This window comes from Trichomycterus rosablanca, chromosome 11, assembly GCF_030014385.1.
Source record: "Trichomycterus rosablanca isolate fTriRos1 chromosome 11, fTriRos1.hap1, whole genome shotgun sequence".
Taxonomy (NCBI): Eukaryota; Metazoa; Chordata; class Actinopteri; order Siluriformes; family Trichomycteridae; genus Trichomycterus; species Trichomycterus rosablanca.
The window spans coordinates 16,644,797-16,670,570 of NC_085998.1; the positions used below are offsets into that span (position 1 = coordinate 16,644,797).

The 25,774-nt window shown below is 38.7% G+C and overlaps 1 protein-coding gene across 1 annotated transcript in view; it reads left to right on the forward strand.

Annotated features, from left to right (window-relative positions):
- dusp22a (dual specificity phosphatase 22a) overlaps nt 1-23,984 on the forward strand; it is a 30,483-nt gene extending 6,499 nt beyond the window's left edge. Inside the window, exons 4-7 of the mRNA XM_063005205.1 lie at nt 1,774-1,823; nt 11,518-11,592; nt 14,188-14,359; nt 21,480-23,984. Coding sequence (XP_062861275.1) covers nt 1,774-1,823; nt 11,518-11,592; nt 14,188-14,359; nt 21,480-21,677 — 495 coding nt within the window. The 3' untranslated portion in view covers nt 21,678-23,984. The remainder of the gene's footprint in view (nt 1-1,773; nt 1,824-11,517; nt 11,593-14,187; nt 14,360-21,479) is intronic.
- The last annotated feature ends 1,790 nt before the right edge of the window (nt 23,985-25,774 follow it).

A 25,774-nucleotide genomic window follows, 5' to 3' on the forward strand; every position in this document is an offset into this window, starting at 1 on the left:
TTTGGGCTCAAATCTCGGCGGTGCTGTTGGCAAGCCAGGAGTCTACACAGACTTTATTGGCTATGTGAAGGCAGGGATGGCCAAAGCCTTTGATTTATTGGTGCCCTGTCCTGGGTATCCCTGTCTCTCAGTGTTTGGGGGAAAAACTGACCGGCCGCAACAGGATAAAGCAGTGGTAAAACATGAAAATGAATAAATGAATGAATAGTTACTGGTAATTATCTAGTATGCCAATCGTAAACTGGGCAATTATTTCCACAGCACTGCAGTGTTGTCTGTGACTAAAAATATTTATTTAATCATACAATTATTTAACAATTACTAAATATATACCAAAATAGCCAAACTTAGAAACATGACAATTGAATTATTAGCATTTAAAGTGATCTTTTAATGGTGTTTTTTTGGTGTTTGTAGGGCAGTTGTAGCGTAGCGGTTAAGATATAGGACTAGTAATCGAAAGGTTGCTGGTTCAAGCCTCACCACTGCCAGGTTGCCACTGTTGGGCCCTTGAGCAAGGCCCCTAACCCTCAAGTGCTTAGAAAATATACTGTCACAGTGTTTGCTTTGGATAAAAACGTGTGCTAAATGCTGAAAGTGTAAATCTGGATGCCAGACCAACTGAATCAGACCAACCAATATTGGGATGCAGCAAAAAGCATGTAAACAGGAGGGTGACCACATGAGGGCAGTCACGTCAAACACTGAAGTTACTTAGATTTTTGCCAGTTTTGACATGACAGATTAAACTAATAAACTAAACTTTGCACCTGTTGACTTTGTACACCTTGTCATCCCCTCATCCCCCGTTTATAAATCAAAACCAATCAAATTATTCTAGGCTTTTCTAGTGCGAAATTATAGCTAGAGGTTGTTTGCTCTATTCTTCAGGAACATGCTACACCCTTTGATCTGGATCTTTGTGAAAATGAGTCACACTGCAGCACAAAAGTTGCCTTTTCACTTGCTTTATCCTTGCAAAATTTTCACTAGAGTCTCATCCTCACTCACTGTCTTTCTTAACCGCTTATCCAATTAGGGTCGCGGGGGGTGCTGGAGCTTATCCCAGCTTTTCAATGGGCGCAAGGCACACAGTAACACCCTGGACTGGGCGCCAGTTTATCGCAGGGCAGACACACATACACACACCCATTCACCTATAGGGCAAGTCAGTGTTTCCAATAGGCCTGAATGCATGTTTTTGGACTGTGGGAGAAAACTGGAGCTCCCGTAGGAAAACCACGCAGACACTGGGAGAACATGCAAACTCCGCACAGAAAGGACCCAGGACCTTCTTGCTGTGAGGCGACAGTGCCACCGTGCCGCTCACAGAAAACCATCTATGCAAATGCAAGCTTTTTTTTTTTTTTTACATTTTGGCACCTTAGTAGGATGACTGCACACTTTGTTAATCCCCAACCCCATTTATCATTTAAATGGGACCCCGATTGGACCTCACTGACCAGTTGATGTCTTATCAGTGCAATGTTGTGGGTGTATCAAGTGAAGCAATGTAGTGATATTAAATACAGGTATGCGAAAGATTTCTGGTTCAACCACATCACTGATATGTTTACATTGTTGGGCCTTTGAGTCCATTAAATCCTGAAGATGTGAATGTAAATATGGAGCTCATATTTCTGAGGTTCTGACAAAACAAAATGATCATAATTTAGATTTTAGATTTTGTTAAATCTGCATCCAAAATATCCATGTTTTATGTACTCCTTATGTTTTTACTTAATTGTTTTCTATTGTATTTCTCTCTTGTAGGACATGACTTACCTTTGCATCCATGCAGCAGATGCCTCTAATCAGAACTTGTAAGTTAAACCAGCACTTGTTCTCATATCAGCATGCTTACAGACTGACAAGGCTTTGCTCAACGTCATATCAGCAGTAACATATGTCCATGTGACCATGAAATCCAGAGATAGCCCTCAAGATGATCACTGCAACAGACATGCCATTATGTATTACAAAACAATGTCAGCAAGGACAACTTACTGCAAAGATGTCTTATCATAATCGTAACAGAGCAAGTGGCTGCAGGTTTTCAAATCAAGCAAGGACAAGCACAGCAAAATCCATTTGCTTTATCAGTTTATCAGTCTTTATCTTCAAATGACTGATGAGATGTATCAGTTGTTTAATATACTGTCTGATCGGGATAAAACCTGCAGCCACACTACAAACCCCTTCAAATCACAAACACAAAATCTAGGAATGAAAAAAATGGTGGGTATAAATGACATATATAGGTATTTTCTGAAGTAGATTCATTCATCCGGGAGCATTAAGAAGTTTGGAGGATCTGCTTAGTTTGCCATGTTACACCATATCTGTACCTGGCAATACTGACTATTTGGCCTATGACTTAACAATTTAAGTCAAAATACTTTAAAACTGCTGAGTTTAAATACCTGTCGCTCAACTGTTTTGTTTACCATCAACGCACTTCTCAATGACATTACTTATTTCAACAAATTTGCTGGTTTTCTAGCACAGACTTGACTTTACAGTACAGTCCACATATTCCCAAATGGGATAATGCCAGTTCTTTCTCCAAAAGCCTAAACTGAGTCTGCTTTGACCATTTCAAAATGTATTTTGGGTCACTTTCACCAAACTGTGTCCAATATTCAGGAATTTGGAGGTGAGCTTTCTTTATGATTTTGTCTTTCCTTTTTATTCTGCAGTTTTGAGAGCAAAACAGCCCCACGACACATCATACATCATAGTTGTACATTGTTGTTGGGTTTGAAGGCTTCACCATTTTTCCTCTAAACACTTCCTCTGGTAATTGTGGCAAAATAACTCAATCTTTGTTTTATCTGAACTGCTAAGGCAGTTCTCCTTCATGGCAGCCACTCGCTTAATTCCAGTCACAATGCTAGTGGCTCAATCCAGAGGGTGCAGTCAAACTATCCTTGTTTATATGGGCACATTTGTATGGTATAATTGGTGTAAGATTGCAAGGTGTGTACGAATCAGGTCAATTTATGAATAAATTGAATTAATAAACTTGTCTAGTCATCTTTAGAATTATTGGCACCTTTTGTTTTGGAAAAATAGTTGGAAATGCATTTCAAAGAAAGTATAATTAGAGAAACTCTAAACCAGACTAAACCAGATCAATTGCTGACAAAACATTTGAATTGCTGCCCTCTAAAATAAATAAAAAGTCATAAGAAAATAAGTTTGGGGTTACCTAGCCTAATCTCATCCTAAAATATGAGAGAATGTTTTATCAAAATAAATGTAAACTCCAACGAGGCTAACAACTTTTGCTGTCGCCTCAGCAAAGAGGAAGCACCAAACGGCGCAGCGTTATTATAGTGGAACTGCACTGCACTGCGCTCATCATTGAGAATTGGTCTCACCTGTACTCGGCACTATTTTAGCATGAGCGTGCGATACTTAGTTTTTGACACTTGCTGACTGAGCTGGTATGCTAAACGCTATTTGAATAAAAAGTAATAATAATAATAATAATAATAATAGTAATAATAATAAAGAAAAATAATAAAAAGATATAAAAAAGTATTTCACCACTGAGCTAAAAAGAGTTACGTAATTAATTTTGAACATGAGCAGCGTTGCCGAGTAGATTCGGGGGCTGTTCACATTCACTTAGAGTTAGGTAAAACTATAATTAGATTTACTAACCAAACACGCTCACACAGACGTGTTTGCGATCAGTTTTATCGGGTTTTTCCGAAATCTAATAACGTATTTAGTATCAGAAAAAAACCCTAATCACTTTTGTGTATCTGACTTCTTATAGCTGCTGCATTTAGTCTAAAACATTGCTTGCATACAAAGCCAAAAATAGACCAGTTCTACGTTGCTTTAAAGAGCTCGTAAAACCCCATTTTGTACCATGTGACCTCCAAACCACAAGTCTTGCTTGTCTTGCTTGTCTTGCTTGTCTTGATCCTCCACTCAGAACTCAACGAAGGCTGGCATGAAGACTATTCTCTGTACTAGAGCCCAAGTGGTGGTACAAACTTCTGCTTACTGTCTTCAAAAGATGAATGAAGGCCCACCTATTCACTAAGTACTTAGGCTGAGAACTAACATGCACTTACAGTTGTTTCCTTGGACTGTTGTCTACTTGAACTAGACTAAGAACATTTACTGTGAAAGCACTTTTGTAAGTTGCTTTGGACAACTTGGAGTGTCTGCTAAATATTGAAAATACAAATGTACTTGTCTGGATGAAGAGGTTTTTTTTTTTAATTGGCCCAAGGATTATTGTTGTACATTACCAGAAGTTTGTAAGTATCTTGCGGTCACCAAGTCTTGTAATTTAGAAGTAAATGTCCCCGCTTTGCCAACAAACTGTTTGGAAGGCATGCAAAAAGAAACATTTTTTTTTATCTAACCACAAATGTGAAAGCCCTTGTACATGAAAACATCCAGCAGACATTAGTGTCACATGTAGATCCGGTGAGGGTGATGAAACAGGGTATTTCTGTATTTTAGACTTGGACCTCTCAACTTTTTTGTGGATGGTGAGAGAGTATATGGTTGTTTTTTTTTCTTCAGATTTGACCCTATATGCAGGAAAGAATACAGGGCAGTAAGCTGGTTTATGCTGGTGTGGTGCTGATTTAGCTAAACAGCTAGCACGTTGTTGTGGCTTTGTAATTCTGCCTGCGTTAGCATATTTTATAGTGTTTTTACTCATTTTTTCCTCTCTGTTGACTTTTTGTAGCTTGCCCTGTGTCATATCGACATGTTGTGTACTAAAAGTAAAATAGAAAAGACACTTAGAATTAAACCTATCCAAGTATACAGCTGAGCGTTTGAGCGTTAAGCCCAAGGGCAAAAGGGAATTTTGAATTTCTGGAATTTGAGCCCATAAACTGTCAATCACTGGTCTCAGAAAAATATCTCAGAACTAGCAAACAAGAATAGAAAGACTCCTAGTTGTCTACAAAAAGCATCTGCCAAAGATTGTTACCAAGTACTAACCTAGCAGGGTGTTTAAACACAGTTGGCCATGTCTTGTGTGGCAGGACACTCTCAGTGTCACTCTGTCGGGCATCTGCACTTGTGGTAGGGTTTTCTATGAGTTTATCGTGAGGCTCTTCCTGTGCAGTAACCAGTGGCGGCTCCTGCCAAATCTCTCAGGGGGGCAATTGTTGCGATGATGGCCAAGGTGACCCGTTCAGTGGTTAAATTAAAGCTTAAATAATTAACATCTTAAGTCATCTGTCAGTTTGCCCTCACAAATAACTTTGAACATGGAGAGAGACCAGATTTACCATTAATCATAAAATTAAGTAAAGCCTTCACACTAACAATTTAATTCAGTCTTCATCAGATAGCATTTTATTTTAGGTGCAGCAGATCCAGAATAAAGATTGGCATCGGGGCTGATGTGCAATGAATAAAGAAGTACAATTAAACAATTGGGGAGATACAATAAGTGCAATCACAATTCACAATTTAAAAATTACATTACTTATTTGTAATTTACATAAAACCTATATGAATTCCCCCTTTGTAGATACTTAATGTTTAAATTTGGTCTGGGTGGCCTTAATTTCTAAGTTGCTAATTTATCCTGATTACACGATGGAGTTGCTCCGAACTGAGGTAATGGTAGTCATGGTGATCGCGACACCAGGTTACGCGTGACGTAAGTGCGTGCACTCCCGGAACCCATTCAGATTGTATTGCAGCGACTGCAGTGCGAAAAAACGAGCCTTAACATCAGATTCTATGAGAGCAATCTGGGTCGATTTTCAGTTAGACTGAAATCGCCCCGAAAGGGGCGGTACTGTACGGAACACAACTCGACGCTGATTGAACTACAATATTCAGAGGCAAGACAGACTCCAGAACAGTCACAGCTGTGATAGAAAAATTTCTTCCCTTTCGCCCTTTGGTGGTGCGTCACCCGATCGCCCTAAGGAACGAGCCGCCCCTGGCAGTAACTAAAAGAAAAAAATGCAACAAAAGGTTTTACGCAATGGTTGTGTGTATGTTTCTAATTTCTTACTCAAAAATCACTAAAATATGAAATTTGTCATACAACTGTATGAATAAAAACAGATTCTTGTCCTGGTACTCTGCCAGTCCCTTTATACAGCAATTTCAAAAGCAGGGTCTGTGCCTAATTAATGCTTGTTAAGACTGCTATCCAGCACCCTTCTTCTTGGCAATTGCTGGCAATTTTAGATTTTTTTTTTTTTTTTTTTTTTTTACTGGCAATCACATTCTGTTGTATTCTCATATACCAATTTGAGCTGCAGCCTATGTTTTCTGAATGTCTGTAGTTACACTACTTTTTTTTGACAATTTTAAAGTTTTTTTTTTATTATTGTTCTTTTTATTATTATTATTAGCCACAGTATTGTTTTGCCTTGGGTAAATGTTGATGTTGCAATCATCATGCAGAAGATATAAAGGATCCAAGCACACACTCCAGTATTAGTCTTGCTTACACATCCTGACACAGCTTTACGCAACAGCCCATTACTCAACAGTTGATGCTTATACATTGTTTAGCTGTTTTGTGTTTTGTTCTCACAGTTGCATCAGCATCAGCGATTTAAGTTGTACTTTGATGCTGAATTCCAAGCTGTTGGTCCCAAAGCAGCTTTTTAATAAAAAGAAGACAGAACATTTAGCAAAAACGTTTTGCATCTCTGTCTTGGTGACACCCCCTTTTCCTCTTCATTTACTATCAATGCTTTACGACACACCGGATACCTTTAGAGGACCCTGTCTGACTCACACTGGAGCAGTAGCCTACTGCATCGTTTCACCTGCATGAGGCGAGTATATATGACGATCAGCCTTGTGCACGGAGGGACACACTCTGATCGGCATTATTCCTCTACTCTGTGCAGACGTCATCAATCAGAGGTCGTAATTGCATCAGTTTTGAGATCACTATCCGGCTCCCACCCTGGATGAACAACAGCCAAACGTTGTTCATATAGCCGCTCAGCCCAGCCGGATGGCGGAGCTGAGATTCGATACTGTGTATTCGAAATCCCAGCTCTAGTGTGCTAGCGTATTTTACCGCTGCACCACCTGAGCGGCCTGGGGTTGAGGTTAGAGTTTGGTGCAGGCCAGTAAAGTTCCTGCACCAAATTCATCAAATCAAGTCTTTATGGACTGTGTTTTGTACTCGGGGGCACAGTCATGCTGGAACAGGAAAGGACCTCAAACTGTTGCCCAAATTTGGAAGTATTAATTTTATTGTGTTAGCAATAGATGTGGTTAAAAAACATTAAATCCAAAATTAATCATTAGAAGTGCTGTCCACATGCGTCTTGCTGTTTTTGAAACAGTATAACACTCCTGTCATTAAATAACAACTGCACTGTTTGCACCGTGCTAAGCCTTTATTGGCCTGTCTCTGGGCATGTTTAGTTTGAGAACATAATATGGTTGTTGTATGTCCATAGGTAGTGTAGATACAAATATGAGGTCAGATTTAAGTAATGACTGTATGGATGAGTGCTGAGTGACTGTTGGAAGAAGTTCTGGAAGCCTTTGGCTCTGTTGCAATCCAGCACGAGGAAGGAAACCAGCAGTAGCCACCAAACCTATTATAAACCTTTCTGTCACAATCCCACAGCTTTAAAAAATAGGATAACGGTCAGTCATCTTGTTTCATCACCTCCTCGTGGACTGCTTTAGTTATGGACCATGCATTAGACATCTCGTCTGGATTCTCTCTTAGAATACACTTCTAGCTGACCTGTAATATAAATTCTTTTACCAGGAAAAGTGGGATAGACTCGTTGGTAACTTATGTTGTTGCTGACCAACTTGATTTTAGGTGTAAAATAATACTTGATGCCTGCAACACAAAAGTTGCTTGGAACTGGGTTATTTATTTATTTTTTTAATACATTTTCTTTATGCATTTTCCCCCCTTTTTCTCCCTTTCAGCGCATCCAATTGTCCGATTGCATCATGCTTCCTCTCTGATTGAGGAGAACGAAGCTAACCCACACCCCCTCCGACACGTTGGCAGCAGCCGTATGCATTTTGTCACCTACATTTTGACGAGTGCTATGCGGATCAGCACTGTGTATGGAGAGACACACCCTGACAGCACTCTTTTCCCATCATTGTGCAGGCGGCATCAATCAGCCAGCAGAGGTCATAATTGCATTAGTTATGAGAGAGACTCTATCCGGCTTTTTAATATCCCACCCCTATCTAAACAACAGGCCAATCGCTGTTCATGTGGCTGTTAAGCCCAGCCGGCAGGCAGAGCTGAGATTCAATACGATGTATTCGATGTATTCTGTGATAAATATAACTGCTTAGGCTCTGGAGTGCTTTGGAAAACCGTTGTCACTTAACACAGCCCACCATCGCATCAAGAAAAGCAACCTGAAGCTCTATTACACAAAAAAACATACGCCAAATCTATGCATAATCTCCGCTGATTTATCTGGGCCCAAGCTAATCAACAGGGAATTTTTTATTGAGAAAATGTGTGTCAGTTTTCCTTGGAAGTTTTTTTAAACAAATCTTTAGTTTGTGACAGTCGTATTTATTCCGGTGCCATTATTTTTTTTTTTTTGAATAGATATTCCATTTGGACTGTTTGGCTGTGGTTGCCTAGATTTGCTTTCGTTTTTGATTTATTGACCACAGAGGATAAAAAGTGCACATCGTTCCTGAATGCCGGAAGTGAGATTGTGCTGAATGTGTCAGTTGAAGTAGAAAAATGGCAGACTTGTTGTTCTGCAGTCGTTGATTGTGAAATCACCCTTGTAAAGCAAAATTCTCTACATGTGAGTTCTGCAATATTGACACATTTCTCAACAAGTCTAAAATCACTGTTAGCTTGGTATTTCATGCCATAAATATATGGTACAGCTACAATCTATGACCACAAGTATTTGAACATCCCTATTAATTATTGAGTTTAGGGGTTTTGTAGCTAAAGCCATTGAAATGACCACTGTTGAACCCATGAGCAAACACCAGCTGCTCGGATCACATCCTTTCTGAACAGATGTATTGCCTTTCGCTACAAGGACTGCGATTTCTCCAGATTCCCTGAATCTTTTTATAATATTATGTACGGTAGGTGGTAAAAGATCTAATTATTTGCAATACTGTGTTATTGCATGTTCACCTTGAAATGATTTGGACCAATGTCCAGATGAAGTCATGAGCCAAGACCCATCTTTGCCAACAAAGACTGACCCTTTGGTGGATCCTCCTTTTATACCCAATCATGATATTCTCACCAGTTACCAATTCATCTGTTTATTGTGGAATGTTTCAAAACTGTTACTTTCCTCTGTCACAACTTTTTTCTGGAAATGGGGCTTGTAAATGTAAAAATGTGTGGAGGAACTCCAGGGGCCTACATAGAGACCTGATCTCAACCCCACTGAAAACCTTAGGGATGAATCTGAATGTTGATTGCAAGCCAAGCTTTCACTTCCATCACGACTGACCTTACGATGCTCTATTGACTTAATAGGCACATTTTCCCACAGACACAATCCCAGAAGGGTAAAGGATGTTACAGGTGGGTGGGGGTTCCATATGAATACCTGTTGGTTTTGAATGTTATATCCAACAAGCTCAAAGTCGGGTGTATATACTGTTTAGCCATATATGTACAGTGTATCACAAAAGTGAGTACACCCCTCACATTTCTGCAGATATTTAAGTATATCTTTTCATGGGACAACACTGACAAAATGACACTTTGACACAATGAAAAGTAGTCTGTGTGCAGCTTATATAACAGTGTAAATTTATTCTTCCCTCAAAATAACTCAATATACAGCCATTAATGTCTAAACCACCGGCAACAAAAGTGAGTACCCCCCTAAGAGACTACACCCCTAAATGTCCAAATTGAGCACTGCTTGTCATTTCCCCTCCAAAATGTCATGTGATTTGTTAGTGTTACTAGGTCTCAGGTGTGCATAGGGAGCAGGTGTGTTCAATTTAGTAGTACAGCTCTCACACTCTCTCATACTGGTCACTGAAAGTTCCAACATGGCACCTCATGGCAAAGAACTCTCTGAGGATCTTAAAAGACGAATTTTTGCGCTACATGAAGATGGCCAAGGCTACAAGAAGATTGCCAACATCCTGAAACTGAGCTGCAGCACAGTGGCCAAGATCATCCAGCGTTTTAAAAGAGCAGAGTCCACTCAGAACAGACCTCGCGTTGGTCGTCCAAAGAAGCTGAGTGCACGTGCTCAGCGTCACATCCAACTGCTGTCTTTGAAAGATAGGCGCAGGAGTGCTGTCAGCATTGCTGCAGAGATTGAAAAGGTGGGGGGTCAGCCTGTCAGTGCTCAGACCATACGCCGCACACTACATCAAATTGGTCTGCATGGCTGTCACCCCAGAAGGAAGCCTCTTCTGAAGTCTCTACACAAGAAAGCCCGCAAACAGTTTGCTGAAGACATGTCAACAAAGGACATGGATTACTGGAACCATGTCCTATGCTCTGATGAGACCAAGATTAATTTGTTCAGATGGTTCAGATGGTCTCAAGCATGTGTGGCGGCAATCAGGTGAGGAGTACAAAGATAAGTGTGTCATGCCTACAGTCAAGCATGGTGGTGGGAATGCCATGGTCTGGGGCTGCATGAGTGCAGCAGGTGTTGGGGAGTTACATTTCATTGAGGGACACATGAACTCCAATATGTACTGTGAAATACCGAAGCAGAGCATGATCCCCTCCCTCCGGAAACTGGGTCGCAGGGCAGTGTTCCAGCATGATAATGACCCCAAACACACCTCTAAGACGACCACTGCTTTATTGAAGAGGCTGAGGGTAAAGGTGATGGACTGGCCAAGCATGTCTCCAGACCTAAACCCAATGGAACATCTTTGGGGCATCCTCAAGCGGAAGGTGGAGGAGCGCAAAGTCTCAAATATCCGCCAGCTCCGTGATGTCGTCATGGAGGAGTGGAAAAGCATTCCAGTGGCAACCTGTGAAGCTCTGGTAAACTCCATGCCCAGGAGAGTTAAGGCAGTTCTGGGAAATAATGGTGGCCACACAAAATATTGACACTTCAGGAACTTTCACTTAGGGGTGTACTCACTTTTGTTGCCGGTGGTTTAGACATTAATGGCTGTATATTGAGTTATTTTGAGGGAAGAATAAATTTACACTGTTATATAAGCTGCACACAGACTACTTTTCATTGTGTCAAAGTGTCATTTTGTCAGTGTTGTCCCATGAAAAGATATACTTAAATATCTGCAGAAATGTGAGGGGTGTACTCACTTTTGTGATACACTGTATGTCAAGTAATATTTTATGGGTAATAAAAAGCTTGCTTGTTCATGAGGAATATTTAGTTAATGGGTACATAATATGCTTGTTTCTGACTGGGTTAAGTTATTAATAATCCACAAGGAAGTATCTCAATATCAGAAAAAAAATCTAGTCTAGCTATGATCTTTATCTCACAAATCATAAATGTAACTAAGCGCCGAGTGTGTGACCTCATTATTTAATAACAAAACAAAAGTAATTGGTTGTTTTTACAGGTTGCAGCATTTTAAGGAGTGTATCAGCTTTATTCATGAGTGTCGACTGAATGGAGGGGCCTGTCTGGTTCACTGGTGAGTAATCTTTTGGGACTTTGAGTCTACTGTAAAAACAAAGTATTAAATGACTAGTATTATATGACTTATATGATTTATACTGATAATTAATTTAGGCGAGAAATATTCAGTATGCTTATTATATGCATGTGCATGTGAACAGTGGAATCAGAAAGCGTTTAGACTCCTTGAATCTCTGTGCAATTCGTTGTGTTGTGGATTTGATTTTGAATCCACAACACAAGTGTAACCCATCAGCCTACACTTAATCACCCATAATCAAAAACTGAAACCTCTTATACTTTGTAGAAGCTTCTTTGGTGGCAATAATAGGAGAGTTGTAGTCTAGTGGTTAAGGTACTGGACTAATAATTAAAAGGTCACTGGTTCAAGCCCCACCACTGCCAGATTATCACTGCAGGGCCCCTGAGCAAGGCCCTTAACCCTCAATTGCTTAGACCGTATACTGTCACAGTACTGTAAGCAGCTTTGGATAAAGGTGTCTGCAAAATGCTGACAATGTAAATGCAATAACAGTCTTCTTGTATATGCCTCAAAAAGCTTTGCACACCTGGATTTGGACATTTTGTCCCATTCATAATGGCACATTACTTTTCCAGCTCTTTTAGAGTAACCAAGGTTCTTCTTGCCCAGATGCTTCGTGTGGCCGGACGGGCAACTGGAGGAAGGTTCAAGGTTGTGCCAAGCAAAAGGTCACAGGGTCTGAATATGTACTATATCTGACTAATGTATTACCTTAGTTATGATTTGCACTTAATGAAGTGTTCCAAACAAATCATCCCAAATAAACTTTGTTTGTCTCCTCAGTGCAGCAAAGAGGATAAGTAGCTTCTTTTACCTCTTGTTATTGAAAACAAACAATAAATAATTTACTAAGTAAGGAAGGTGAACATTTGTAGAAGTAGCAATTTGCTTTTGAAAATGTAGTGAAGTGAAAGGTACATTTGCCAAAGATTATACTTATTTTATTTAGATCAAAAAACATAACACAGGAACTGTCTGTAAATTACATTAGCCCACAACCGCTGGGATACAGGGTTCAAATCTCCAGCAGTTCTATCAGCTGGTTGGGTGTCTGCATTCAGACATATTTAGATATTTCAAAGGTGTCTGTACATTTGTAGAAGTAGCTAATCACTTTTAAAAATGTAATGAAGTAAAAGGTACATTCGCCACAGATTATTTTCTTACTTAGATCAAATATTCAAAATATTTATCTTAATACAAACAATGAGATAATATGTAGTTTTACTTTATTACCATACATCTGTACTAAAAAAACAATGACAAAATGGTCTGCGAGTTTGAGCTACTAGCGATGTTTGAAGACGTTTTTTCACAGACGAATAATGGGATCAACTGCCTAAATCCTGGCATGTAAAGCTTGTCGAGATGTAGTCAAAAGACTTGCAGCTGTTATTGCTGTAAAAAGGGGCTTTTATAAAGTGTTGAATAAAGAGCCTGAATACCTTTATGAAGAAACTTGTGAATGTTTTTATGTGAATTTGTAATTAATTGTTGAAAAACTGTAAAAACATGTTTTCACTTTACCATCATGGGTGATTGAGTGTAGATGGGTAAAATAGCAATTATATAGATTCAAAATCAATTCCACAACACAGTTTTTTTTAGTACGGCTGTGCTCTTTTGCAAACCTTAGTGGCACACAGCAGCACACCTTTGCTTGGAAGTTCCCTTTAAAAGCAGGTTACTGGAAGCATGACTTAGTCTTTTTATTTATTTTGCTTGCATGCATCTTGGTCAGCACCTGTCCAATTACACTGCTCAATAAAATTAATTAATCATCACAGTATAACACAAAGTCAGTTAAACTTCAGGGATATCAATCTGCCCAGTTAGGAAGCATAAGCGATTGTGAATCCAGTTCACCTGCTTTGGTACAAATGAAAGTGACAACAGGTGCACCGGCGACAACCCCCAAAAAGGGAATGTTTTTGCAGGTGGTGCAGGACAATGCCCGGCCTCATGTGGCCAGAGTGTGTAGGCAGTTTCTGGACTATGAAGGCATTGATGCCATTGACTGGCCCTCACGTTTCCCAGACCTAAATCCAATTGAGAACCTCTGGGACTTTATGTATAAGTGCATCCGATGCCACCAAGTCACCCCACAGACTGTCCAGGAGCTCACTGATGCCCTGATCTGTAGGTCTGGGAGAACATCCTTCAAGACACCATCCGCTGTCTCATCAGGAGCATGCCCCAGACGTTGCTGGGAGTGCATACAAGCACGAGGGGGCCATACACACTACTGAGTAACATTATGAGTTGTAGTGATGAAATTCACGGAAATTGGATGAACCTATGATTTCAATGTTTTACTTTGATTTTCGGTATGAATTTGAGTCCAGCCCTCCATGGGTTGATGATTTTGGTTTCCATTGATTGTTATGTCATTTTGTTCTTAACTAATTACACAATTTATATCAGTAAAGATTTTTTTTATTTGAATCTTTCGTTCATTGAGAGCCAATGCGTTATTTTAAGTGTTCCCTTAATTTCTTTGAGCAGTGTATGAAGATGGGAGCTTAAAAATACAATATACAAACAATGAATGTATTCAACCTGTTTTAGCCTAGCTGGAGTGTCTCGCAGTACCACTATTGTGGTGGCCTACCTGATGACTGTCACCAACTATGGCTGGGAAGAGTGTTTATCTGCAGTAAAGGCGGTGCGCTCCTTTGTGGGACCGAACTGTGGATTCCAGCAGCAGCTCCAGCAGTTCCAAAGGACCCAGATCTCAGAGGTATGTACTTTTTCTGAAAACACACTAATTCAGGGCAGTGCAGTGATTAGTGGATAAGGTACTGTATTAGTAAGCAGAAGGTCTCTTACTTGTTCAAGCCCCTTCACCACCAGGTTGCTACTGTTGGGTTTCTGAGCAAGGCCCTTGACCCTAAATTGCATCCTGTCGGAGAGGGTTACTGCACCGTGCCAAGTCATTCCAGAACAACTGGACCCACTGTGACTCTAACCAGGATACAGCAGTGGTTAAACATGAACATGAAATAAAAATGTGTGCATCAGGACTTATTCTAAACTACCAGTAATGATTTATAGAAACTGTTGCATCACTAATGTTTCAATACGGGAGGGTGTAACATTACTCATAATCTTTTCATTAGAGGAACCACAGTAAGAATGATTCATTCATTTACTTAAATATTACATGTTTATGTCTACAGTATCATCACCTTAAACTAGAAACTAACCTGAGGCAAAAAAAAAATCAAGGCAGAGCTTTGCCTGGTTTCCTGCCAGACTGTCTGTCGCCTTTGACATAGACGCAATGATGCAATGCTGCAAACAGATCTGAAACAAGTTAGTACTGGGAGCTGGGTTTGGCTTTTTCTGTTTATAGCAGTATGGATTTTTATGACAACATGGATTTTATTATTTTGTTAATAGTTCATATTCTGTCAATTATGTTAGCCCTCAACCGCTGGGATCCAGGGTTCAAATTTACACTAGTTGGGTGTCTGCATTCAGACATATCTGTATACTTCTGGCTTTGAAAAAATAAAAACACAGGACTTCAATGTTGTTCAGAGTTTTGAAAGCAAGAATATTTGCTTCCTTTCTACCAAAGTAAACACGATGACATACCTTTAGTCCAATGTATTTCTTTAACAACATTTTCACTGGTATAAAAAGTGCGTTCTCTTCACTGGCTTCCTGTAGCTGCACACATTCAGTTTAAAACACTGATTCTTGCCTACAAAGCCAAAAATGGACCAGCCCCAAGCTACCTTCAAGGTCTAATAAAACCCTGCTCTGTACCATGCAACCTCTGAGCCACTCATCTTGCTCGACTTGATCATCTTGACCCAGAACTCGAGGACGCAAGCATTAAGGCTTTTCTCTGTACTTACACCCAAGTGGTGGAACGAGCTTCCCTTGTCTGTCCGAACATCTGAGTCTCTCGCTGTCTTCAAAAGACGATTAAAAACCTTCATCACCTTGCAAAAATAAAGAATACAAATTTGGTTTTAGCAGGGTTTCAGCAGATTTATATTCTTGGACTGTTGTCTACTTAAACAAGAGTACGGTAATTTCTACTATGAAAGCACTTCTGTAAGTCGCTCTGGATTAGAGCCCCTGCTAAATGCCGAAAACGTAAAATGTAAAATTTTACTTACATAAATGTTGTAGTATTTGACGTATATGAACGTTAATTATATGAGACTATAATTTTAGACTGGCACAGAATACTGAGCAAACATGAGTAGAAATGCTAGAGTACTGGGATTACATAAAGCACAGAGGGTGAAATAGGTTTCTATAAAAAAAATTGTAGCATCAACAAACAAAGCTTCAACATGCCTGCGGTGAGTACCATATTAAATCACACAGGCCAAATTCCAAATAAAGAATTTTAGAAGTAGAATTAAGTCACATGTTACCATGGGTTTTTAAGAGGTATACTTGTGCCTGTTTGTATGTGAGTTCACACATTCATTTTGTAAAGGTGAAAGAGGGGTTTCCTGTTTTTGGGCCTCTGTTAGTTTTTTGCAGACGCTGTCACGCTGTGACTCCTGCTGTATTGCAGTGTGATAGGTGCCCTTGCTGAGTGCTTTGCGAAAGGAACCTCATGCTGCACAGAGGGTGGGGGGTGGATGTACAAAAGTGAACAAGGGAAACTCAAGGGGACTTGCTAAAATTGCATTAGATCAGTGTTGCTTATCACGTGAAAGCTTGAAGCTTGCACCATTACTATTTCTGAAGTACAGTCTAAGGCATTGTTTTATTACATGCCTGTGATTTTAGGAACTGATAGCATTTTTTAGGGGATTTACTTTATTTTTACAGCTTTCCCTACATTCTGTATTTTATTACAAACATACTATCTGACATAATCAGGTTCATAAAAATTGGACACTGATTACATTATTTAAATTGTAGCTGTCAGTTTGGATATAAAATATAAAAGCTTTAATTTAAACCATGTAGCAATAAGTTGTTTTTTTTGTACATAGAGGGCTCAGAGCTCCAAAGTAACAGAGCTCCTGGACAGACTAACAGTCATAAATAAAAGTATCATTATTAATACTTGGTTGAAAATCCTTTTCATTCAGTTACTGCCTGAAGTCTGGAACCCATAGACTGTTACCAGACGTTGGGTTTCTTCCCTGCTGTTGCTATGCCAGCCTTTACTGCTGCCATATTTAATTCCTGCATGTTTTGTCTTTAATAGGTAAAATAGATTTTAGCTGGATTCAGGTCAAAAGATTGGCTAGGCTATTGTAGAAGATTCCATTTCTTCGCCTTCCAAAATTTGGACCATTATCCATCTACATTGTGAAGCACCATCCAATAAGTTGAAGCATTTGGCTGGATGTGAATTGGTAAAATTGTATTATATACTTCAGAGTTCATCTTGTTGCTTTTATCAGTTGTCATTTTGTTAATAAATACAAGGGAACCAGTTCTATTTAAAGCCATACAGGCCCATGTCTTAACTTTACCTCCACTATATTTCAATGGTGATTAAGTGTTTTTTTTTTAAATCATGACCAGTCCTTTTCTTTTTTTGATACTTTTCTCTTTTCATCACATTAGTAAAAGTTAATTTTAATCTCAGTTGTCAAAAGTATATTGTTCCAGAACTGCTTTTTTGCAAACTCCAATCTGACTTTCCTTCTTTGTGGCTCACCAGTGGCTTACATCTAGTTTTAAACCCTTTATATTTATTTGGTAAAGTCATCTCTTAATTGTTGATCTTCACACAAAGACACCTACCTACTCATGAATGCTTTTGATCTGTCCAATCTTGTGTATCCAGTAACTACCAAAGTGTAAAACATGACATTAAAACCCTAATAAATAAACCAGGTTAACCAGGTTACCAGGTTAATATGCCTTGTTGGATTTTTGCCACATATATTGTCCAAAGTGAAGGGTTCCACTTTAGTCTAGTAATCAGACTACAATCCTTTAAAAGGAAAAAACAAAACATGGCTCTGACTGGTGAAACCATTTCCCAAGGCAACTTTCTGTAAATTTGTAGGCTCATCTTTCAGTGCTTTGCAATTTCAATAGGGGCTTCTTCCTGGCAACTCCTTGTACCCACAGACTTCCTCAATTCAGTCAGGATTACAGTTGGTGTCACAGTGGTCATTCTAGTCCATTTCATAATCTGTGACATTGTAGCTTTTGTGAGGATTTTGTCTATTTGAAATCAAATATCAATTTGCATCATTTGCTTTGAGTTTATTTGACTCAGTTCCTGTTTGCTTGGTGTGGGTTCTGGATTCACTTTCTTTTTTAACCTGTCAAATATTTCATAATGTATTTTGAACATAAACAGTACATTCAGTGAGTATTTTTACAAGTATTTATCCGTACCTTATTTTTTTTGCTGTACAATTATAAAGACTTGTTAGACCATCAGCAGGGATTAGCACATAAATGTCTCGCATTTTTTTGGTATCTTTTTCACCGTTTATGACATCAGATTTACTTTTATCTAATGAGTCATTTATCTAGTTATGTTTCATATTGATAGGACAGTCCGTGTTTTTGTTAGCCAAAATATCAGCATGTCAAATGCAACTGTGTACAACTATAAAACTCATTACATAATTTCAATCAATATTTTACACGTTGTTTTGGTCCATTCCTTTGTATACATTTTGCAATATTCTGTAAGTCGGGAAAGTGTTATGGTGCAGCAGTTCTTGATTTTACATTTTCAACATGTAGCAGACGCTTTTATCCAAAGCGACTTACATTACAGTGACAGCATATTATCTAAGCAATTAAGGGCTAAGGGCTTTGCTCAAGGGCCCAACAGTGGCAACCTGGCAGGGGTGGGGCTTAAACCAGCGACTTTTGGATTACTAGTCCAATACCTTAACTGCTAGGCTACAACTGCTCCGAGATGTTGACAGATGTTTGATGAATCTCAGGTCAGACTTTGACTGGGCCACATAATTTAATATTAAGCTTTTTATATTAAAACATTCCAGTGTACATTTAATCAGTGCATTAAAAGTTTCCTACCAGTTTCTGTCAAATTTCTGTCAAAAGCCAAAAGGGTTTTTTGCTAGTGCATTTCTGGTTCCTGTTGCTAAAGCATCATGTCTGTAATGTGATGCTGATGGTGTAACCAGGTTACTAGGGTGATATGCCTTGTTGGATTTTTGCCACATATATTGTCCAAGGTGAAGGGTTTCACTTTAGTCTCTTAGTCTAGTAATCGGACTACAATACTTTAAAAGGAAAAAACAAAACATGCTGAAACCATTTCCCAGGTCAAGTAGACCAAAGTACTTTCTATAAATTTGTTGGATCATCTTTCAATGCTTTGTAATTTCAGTAGGGGCTTTTTCCTGGAAACTCAATCAGGATAACGGATGGTGTCACAGTGGTCATTTAAGTAGTGCCACTCTAGTCCATTCTAGTTGAAATCTGCTTAGACTGCTTAGTGTTACTGGAGTTTCAGAACTTTTTTGCTCCTAGGCTCATATAAGCTCTGAGGTATGTTGAGTACCTTTGAGTTGGTCTTATGACCCTCAGGAGGTCTGTGCTTCTCTATATTTAGATCCTGGCTCATTTTCAATGCTTGGGAGTTTGTTCTCATTCTGTCAGGAGAGCATTTAGACGAGAAGACCTGGCTTACCATCAATATTTTAATTCACCCCAAAGATGTTCAGCATGGTTGAGTTCCACCTTACCAAACTTTGCCTGCTTTGTGCTCAGTAAGAGTCATGATGGAACTTACAGCGACAGTTACAGCACACATTTATTTAATATATTTGATTTAAATACCTGTGGGCTATGAGTGTGGCTGAAATACCAGAACTAGAAGGGCGTCCAGATATTTTTAGCTTTATAGTGTACTTCTAATTATAAATTAAGTGAATTTAAAAGGCATATACAGCCGCCCACTTAAACACAAACAGAAAATGCTAGAATGAATATTGGAACATTCTCCTAGGGCAAGTTTGGAAGTCATAACAGCTGCAGGGTTTTTTTTCCAGAATCCGGGAAGAAATTCTTGCTTGGAAAGCAGGAAGTCGGCCCTCCCACCACATTCTGCCACACCTCCCACTCATTCATTCTGGGGATTCCCCTTTGGCCTGCCTCTAGTGGCCTAGTCAAGTTACAAACCCTCTTCTTTCATATTTCATATTTTAACTTTACATTATCTTATAAATGAGAATGAGCAAATGTTTTAAGCCTGAAATGAAACATTTTGCCTAAAATAATAATGTACAGAGGTGTGCAAAGTGCCCTCTTTCTGATTTCCTTTCTCATGGTTTGTCATTAAATGATTTTAGATTATACTTTAAACATATTCCAAAAAGAGAATGTATGTAAATGTATCTAAAAACACAGAGTAAAAATTATTTAAGTGCCTTACTAATAAATTCTGACAAAACAAGCTCTAATTATTAATTGCTAACCAGTTATAACAGATATTCAAATCAGTAGAAGAGAATGACAACATTGTCCCTAACTTTAACACTAATTTACCATAAATAAAACACAAGCAATGATCTTTTCCTCTATGAGTGCTAACTTTATCTACAAAATGTTATGCTACACAAACCCCCCTTTTTTAAAGTTAGAACATTTAGTAAAATGCAATAAAAACAAGAGTCTGAGATCTGTTAATTCTTACTCATTCACTTTCTTAATCACTTATCCAATTAGGGTCGCAGGGGGAGGGGGGGGGGTGCTGGAGCCTATCCCAGCTTTTCAGTGGGCGCAAGGCACACAGTAACACCTTGGACGGGATGCCAGTTCATCGCAGGGCAGACACACATACACACACACACACCCATTCACCTTTAGGGCAATTCAGAGTCTCCAATTAACCTGACTGCATATTTTTGGATAGTGAGAGGAAACCCACGCAGACACAGGGAGAACATGCAAACTCAGCACATAAAGGACCTGGACCGCCCGTCTGGGGATCAAACCAAGGACCTTCTTGCTGTGAGGCGACAGTGCTACCCACCGAGCCACCGTGCCGCCCTCTGTTAATTCTCTTGAACCTTTATTTACCTTACTGATACACAAAGAAAAACCTTACATTGTTTCCACTGACCCACTTAATTGTGTTATGTTAATATAAACAGATTTAGACTTTTGTGCCAGCAATACAATGAATACATAAAAAGCTGGGACAGAGGCATGTTTACCACTGTGTTATATAATTTGTCTTATTAATTACACTTTATAATCATTTAGGCACTAATACTAATTATTGCAATTTTGCAAGTGGTATTTTTGCCTTTTTGCATTTTGTGATGCAGCATTGGGATGTGTTACGCGGCAATGGTTTACCGAAGTGCTCCAGAGCCCACATGGTTTTATTTATCACAGTATCATATGACGGTTACTCATGCAGCACTTTCTCAAAGCTCAAGGGTCACACACAGTCTATGTAGAGCAAGGATAGAAACTACAGCTAAGATTTCTCTGGATTTTTAAAATCTTTTCCTAATATTATGCATAGTAGATGGTAAAAGCTGTTGTTGTAGTGTTCCAAAAAATCAGAGTTCTCTGAAATATTTGATGATTGGCTGTCATTAATATAAATATGTAAGAATTTATTGATGAAAATTGACACTTAAATACTAAAAGTTATTTTAGTACAGCGTGCACCCTATGACAGCACTATCAAAAGTACAGGCACAGGGGTGCCATGCTCCTGCACCTGTTTAAATTACAACAGTCCTTTTCAGATTTTTTAAATAGAAATATTCATAGATCCTGATGTTTTATTGTTAAAGATTATCTGTTCCCATACATGTTTTATTTTTGTCCTGAGCAGCAGGTAAAAGTTACAGCTTTAAATAAAAATATTGGCAACAATTAAGAAATGTACTCTTTCTTTTCTCCTCTATCTCTTTCAGTACCGAGCTTGGCTGCGAGCAAGTTATCGTCCTAGCCCATTCAAAGACAAGGAGCAGGTAACAGCTTTACTCACATGCTACGCAGAGCAGCAGGCACAGGAACGACGAAGACGAGGGGATCAGGACTGGATGAATCAGGCCACTGGTGTCCACTCATTGCCCTATAACCGCTATAACAGTTCTGGCTTTAATAGATAAGTGCTCCCCTTGCCCACACTTTACCTGTGTCAGGAAAGCTATGGAGTGTGTCTACTGCCCAACTTGGTATCAGCACAAAGCGAAGGAAAACAAGGATTTGACTGCTTTAGTTTTTATTATTTAATGTACTTCCAGTGCATATATTCACTTTCAATTTTCACACTGTAAAATGTATTTATAAGTATAAACAGAAATAGGTTAGAATTAAAACTAACAGAATAAATCATTCCAATAAAAAACACGTTCAGTATGTTTATGTTGCTAATAAAACATAGAAATGTATAAAATATTCTTTTGTAAATTGCATCCAATTCTAGTTTTATTATTAAAGATGTTGCCATTGGTTGGGAATATTCTATTTAACAAGTATTAAAAATGGAAGGCTGATAGTTCTCAGGGACAGAATGATCAAACAGTAAATGAATGGAAAAAGCTACACAGCCATAACAAACACATTAGACATCCCTGTTCCTAAACTGGTTTGCCACACCTGATTTTATATTTCTATTGATAAAAAAGGTAATCAAAGAAGCTAGCAGTCATTTGAAAAGAGTTGCAGGATGACCTGAAAGCAGTAGGGACTACAGTTACACAGAGAACAATAAGCAACCAACTACATTGCAGTTATCTCCATTCCTTCACTCCAAAACTCTATTCTGTTCTATTTAAGCATATTTCTCTCTTCTTCCAAGCTAGTTGTATCCAATTACTCGTCCTCTACTGCTGCAAATGTCTAGTCTGACCAAGTACGGCTGTATCAACCCACGTCCCCTACCCCAACACACTTCTTGTCACCTGCATGAGTCAGACTCACACTTACGAAGAGTCACGCACTGATCTCCATTATTCTCTGTCATCAACCAGCCAACACTGGCCTGCCGATATCAAACTCGAGAGAACTTGAAATTTCAGCAGTGGTGGGCTAGCATGTTTTACCATTGTGCCACCTGAGCACCCTAAAACATGCACATTTAAAGAACATATTAAGGGGGAATATTGACTTAGAATCTTAATCCGGAAAGTAGATGAATGTTTTACTAAGATAGCAAATCCATACATGCAGCCATGCATATATAACCTACTAAAATAAAGGCTGTACTGAATTTAATTGAAAGCTTTAAGTAGCATTTGGACTTCTGAGTCCATCAGAGAGACTCTGTACTTAGTAGGAGGAATGAACCAACATTATAATGTTGTAACGTGTGAGGTAAATACTTTTCTCTATTTTGTTTTAAACCATATCTTTGTTCATGCTAATAAATACTAACTTTTTAGTAAAAAGTACAAATCAAAAGAAATGATGTGTTTAATTTTGAAGTGAAAATATGCACTGGAATTATATTAACAGCTATAATAACAAAAGTGCATTCTTGTTTGCCTTTACTGTACTTTAAGCTTAGCTTAGCAGTGCCACTGACTGACTTACATAGAACTGAACCCCTCAATGTATCACCAAAATCAACTATCAGTCCCTTCATTATAATAGATATGATCATTATAGACATACACTAAAATACACTTATCTTAAACAGTTACTGGTTAAATTACTAGCTAAATAATAAGCTTTTTATTTTATTTCCCGTATCAAAAAAATCCCAAAGCATGCATAACAAAAGTAGCTAGATTAAATGTCAACCAACTAAAAATAAAGAGAACTGGAACAGCCATACTAACCATAATAGCGTTTTCTATACAGTTGTTAATTCTGTGTGAATTATTTTTTAATCACATATTTTGTAATCCCAGCTAAAGCATTTTTGTTTTCATTTAAATGGATAAATCATTTAGAAATGGAAATCCTGTTACTACTATTAGTACTACAGGTACTACTCAGTTACTACTACTATCCTGTTACTACTATTACTACTCAGAATACCTGTGCAATGAACATAAGTCAAAAACAAACAGCAACAGCCAAACAATGTATAAAGTTGTTTTTTTCTGGTTCTTTTTCTATTTCTTTTTTCCCATTTGTCAACTGGATGGAAAGTTAATCTGCAACATATATGCCAGTTTTATATTGAGGTTAATTCTGTGTGAATTATTTCTAAAACATTAAATAAATCCAAATGAAACCCATTCATTTTAACTGATACATGATCTTTTTATTTCTGAGTAGTCTGTACATGATTTAGAACTTATATTTTTGAGATTTGTACTTTTTTTTTTTTTTCAATTCTCATTAAATGCTTTTTTAAACTTATTAGGGAAGTTTTCTTTCCCCCTTCTTTTGTGGCTTCCTGAAAATATATATGAAAATAGACCTAAGCATATGAAAAATTAAAAGTATTCCATTTAATCCTAAGAACTGCATTTATACTTTTTCTTCTTCTTATAATTATTATTGTTATTGTAATTTTTATTAATAATTTAGTATAAAGGTCCTTAGGTGACACAGTGGTAAATTCCAGGGTCCAGGGTTTGAATCCCCAGTGGTGCTATCAGCTGATCGGACGTCTATATACAGACACAGGTGTGTGGTGTGTACGTGGGGGGAAGGGGGGGGGGGGGGGTGTTGGCCAAGGCCCTGTGATAAATTGGCGTCCTGTTCACGTTCTTACTGCAGTGGTCCGCATTGTCACTGAAGTGATTCCAGGGAGGCTGAGCCAAAACATGAGTATAAAATAGTAATTATAATTTTTTCTTTCATTTTTATGAACTTTTTAACAGCTTAATCCTTGTCAGGGTTGCAGCAGGTCAGGTTTGGGTAACACTGCACAAGGCAGGAATACCCTGTACAGGGTGCTAATCCATCACAGGGTTTCGGTCAGTCCCCTCAGACATTGCTAATTATGTCAGATTCAGTATTAGACCACTGCGCCACCCGAGCGGCAATGTTAATAATAACAATAATATTTTGCACACTTTTATCTCACCTCCTCCATTCTGGGAAGGCTCTTAACAAGAGTTTGGATTGTGTATCTATGGGAATTTGAGCCTAGTCAGTAAAAGGAGCATTTGTAAGGTCAGGTATTGATGTCTCACAATTGACATTCCAGTTCATCCAAGAAATGTTCAGTAGGTTTGAGGTCTGAGGTCTGAGTTCTGTGTAGGCCGCTGGAGTTAATCCACACCAAAGTCAACCATGCATTTCTAGACCTAATTTTGTGCACAGGGGAACAGGCATGCTGGAAAACTACAAAGCAGAAAGCAAATACTTAATTTTATATACTAGAATTTTTACACCTGTCTGGCTGAAACTCAATTTTTGAGTATATTGGAGTGTCTGTATACTTATGGTGATGTAGAGTATCTTTTACTGTGATAAAGCATTAAAGGTGCAGGTCACTAAAGCTGGGCCAAAGTGCACACAGGTTTAAAAGAGCTTGCTGTATAAAGGATCTGCAAATGTCATCCTCAGCTTCTCATAACCAGGCCTTATTGAGGAGAATCTTTACTTACGAGACAAGCAAAAACCTCAACCTGTACTCACATCCTAAAATGGGCCACGGACATGTGACCTTTACTTTCCAACATCCGCTTTTTATGGTTTCCAGATGAGATTTAATTTCCTGTCTGCAGGTTAGACCTTAAGTTTGGCATGAAATTGGAACTGTTTCAAAACTTAAGCATCGCTCAGTCATGTTATATAGGGTGTAACTAGTTATATTAAACACTACGTTCTTAAATATGCAAACAACTAACCACGGGTTAACCATTCCTTAACCATTCTGCAGATACTACCTTCTTTGCGGTCACCAAATCCTGGAAAATCCTTATGTCATCAGTCCTTACTGTGTTGGACTTGTAGGCCTTTGTCTTGCCTTCCTTGTTTCATCACTTTACAACTTCACTACTGGAGTTTTTTGGAAATCAGCACATGTTGCTCTAAGATCTCAATGTACTTTTCTGCATTAATGCTGCCATCACAGAAGTGTAAATGACCTTTGCCAAGGGCACTGACACAGCCCCATACCATGACAGACCCTGGCTTTTGGACTTGTTGCTGATAACAGTCTGGATGGTCCTTTTCGTATTTGGTCCGGAGCACACGGAGTCCATTTTTTTTCCAAAAAAAGACAGAATGCTGATTCATCTGACCACAATACACGTTTCCACTGTGTGATTGTCCATCCTAGATGCCTTCGAGCCAAGAG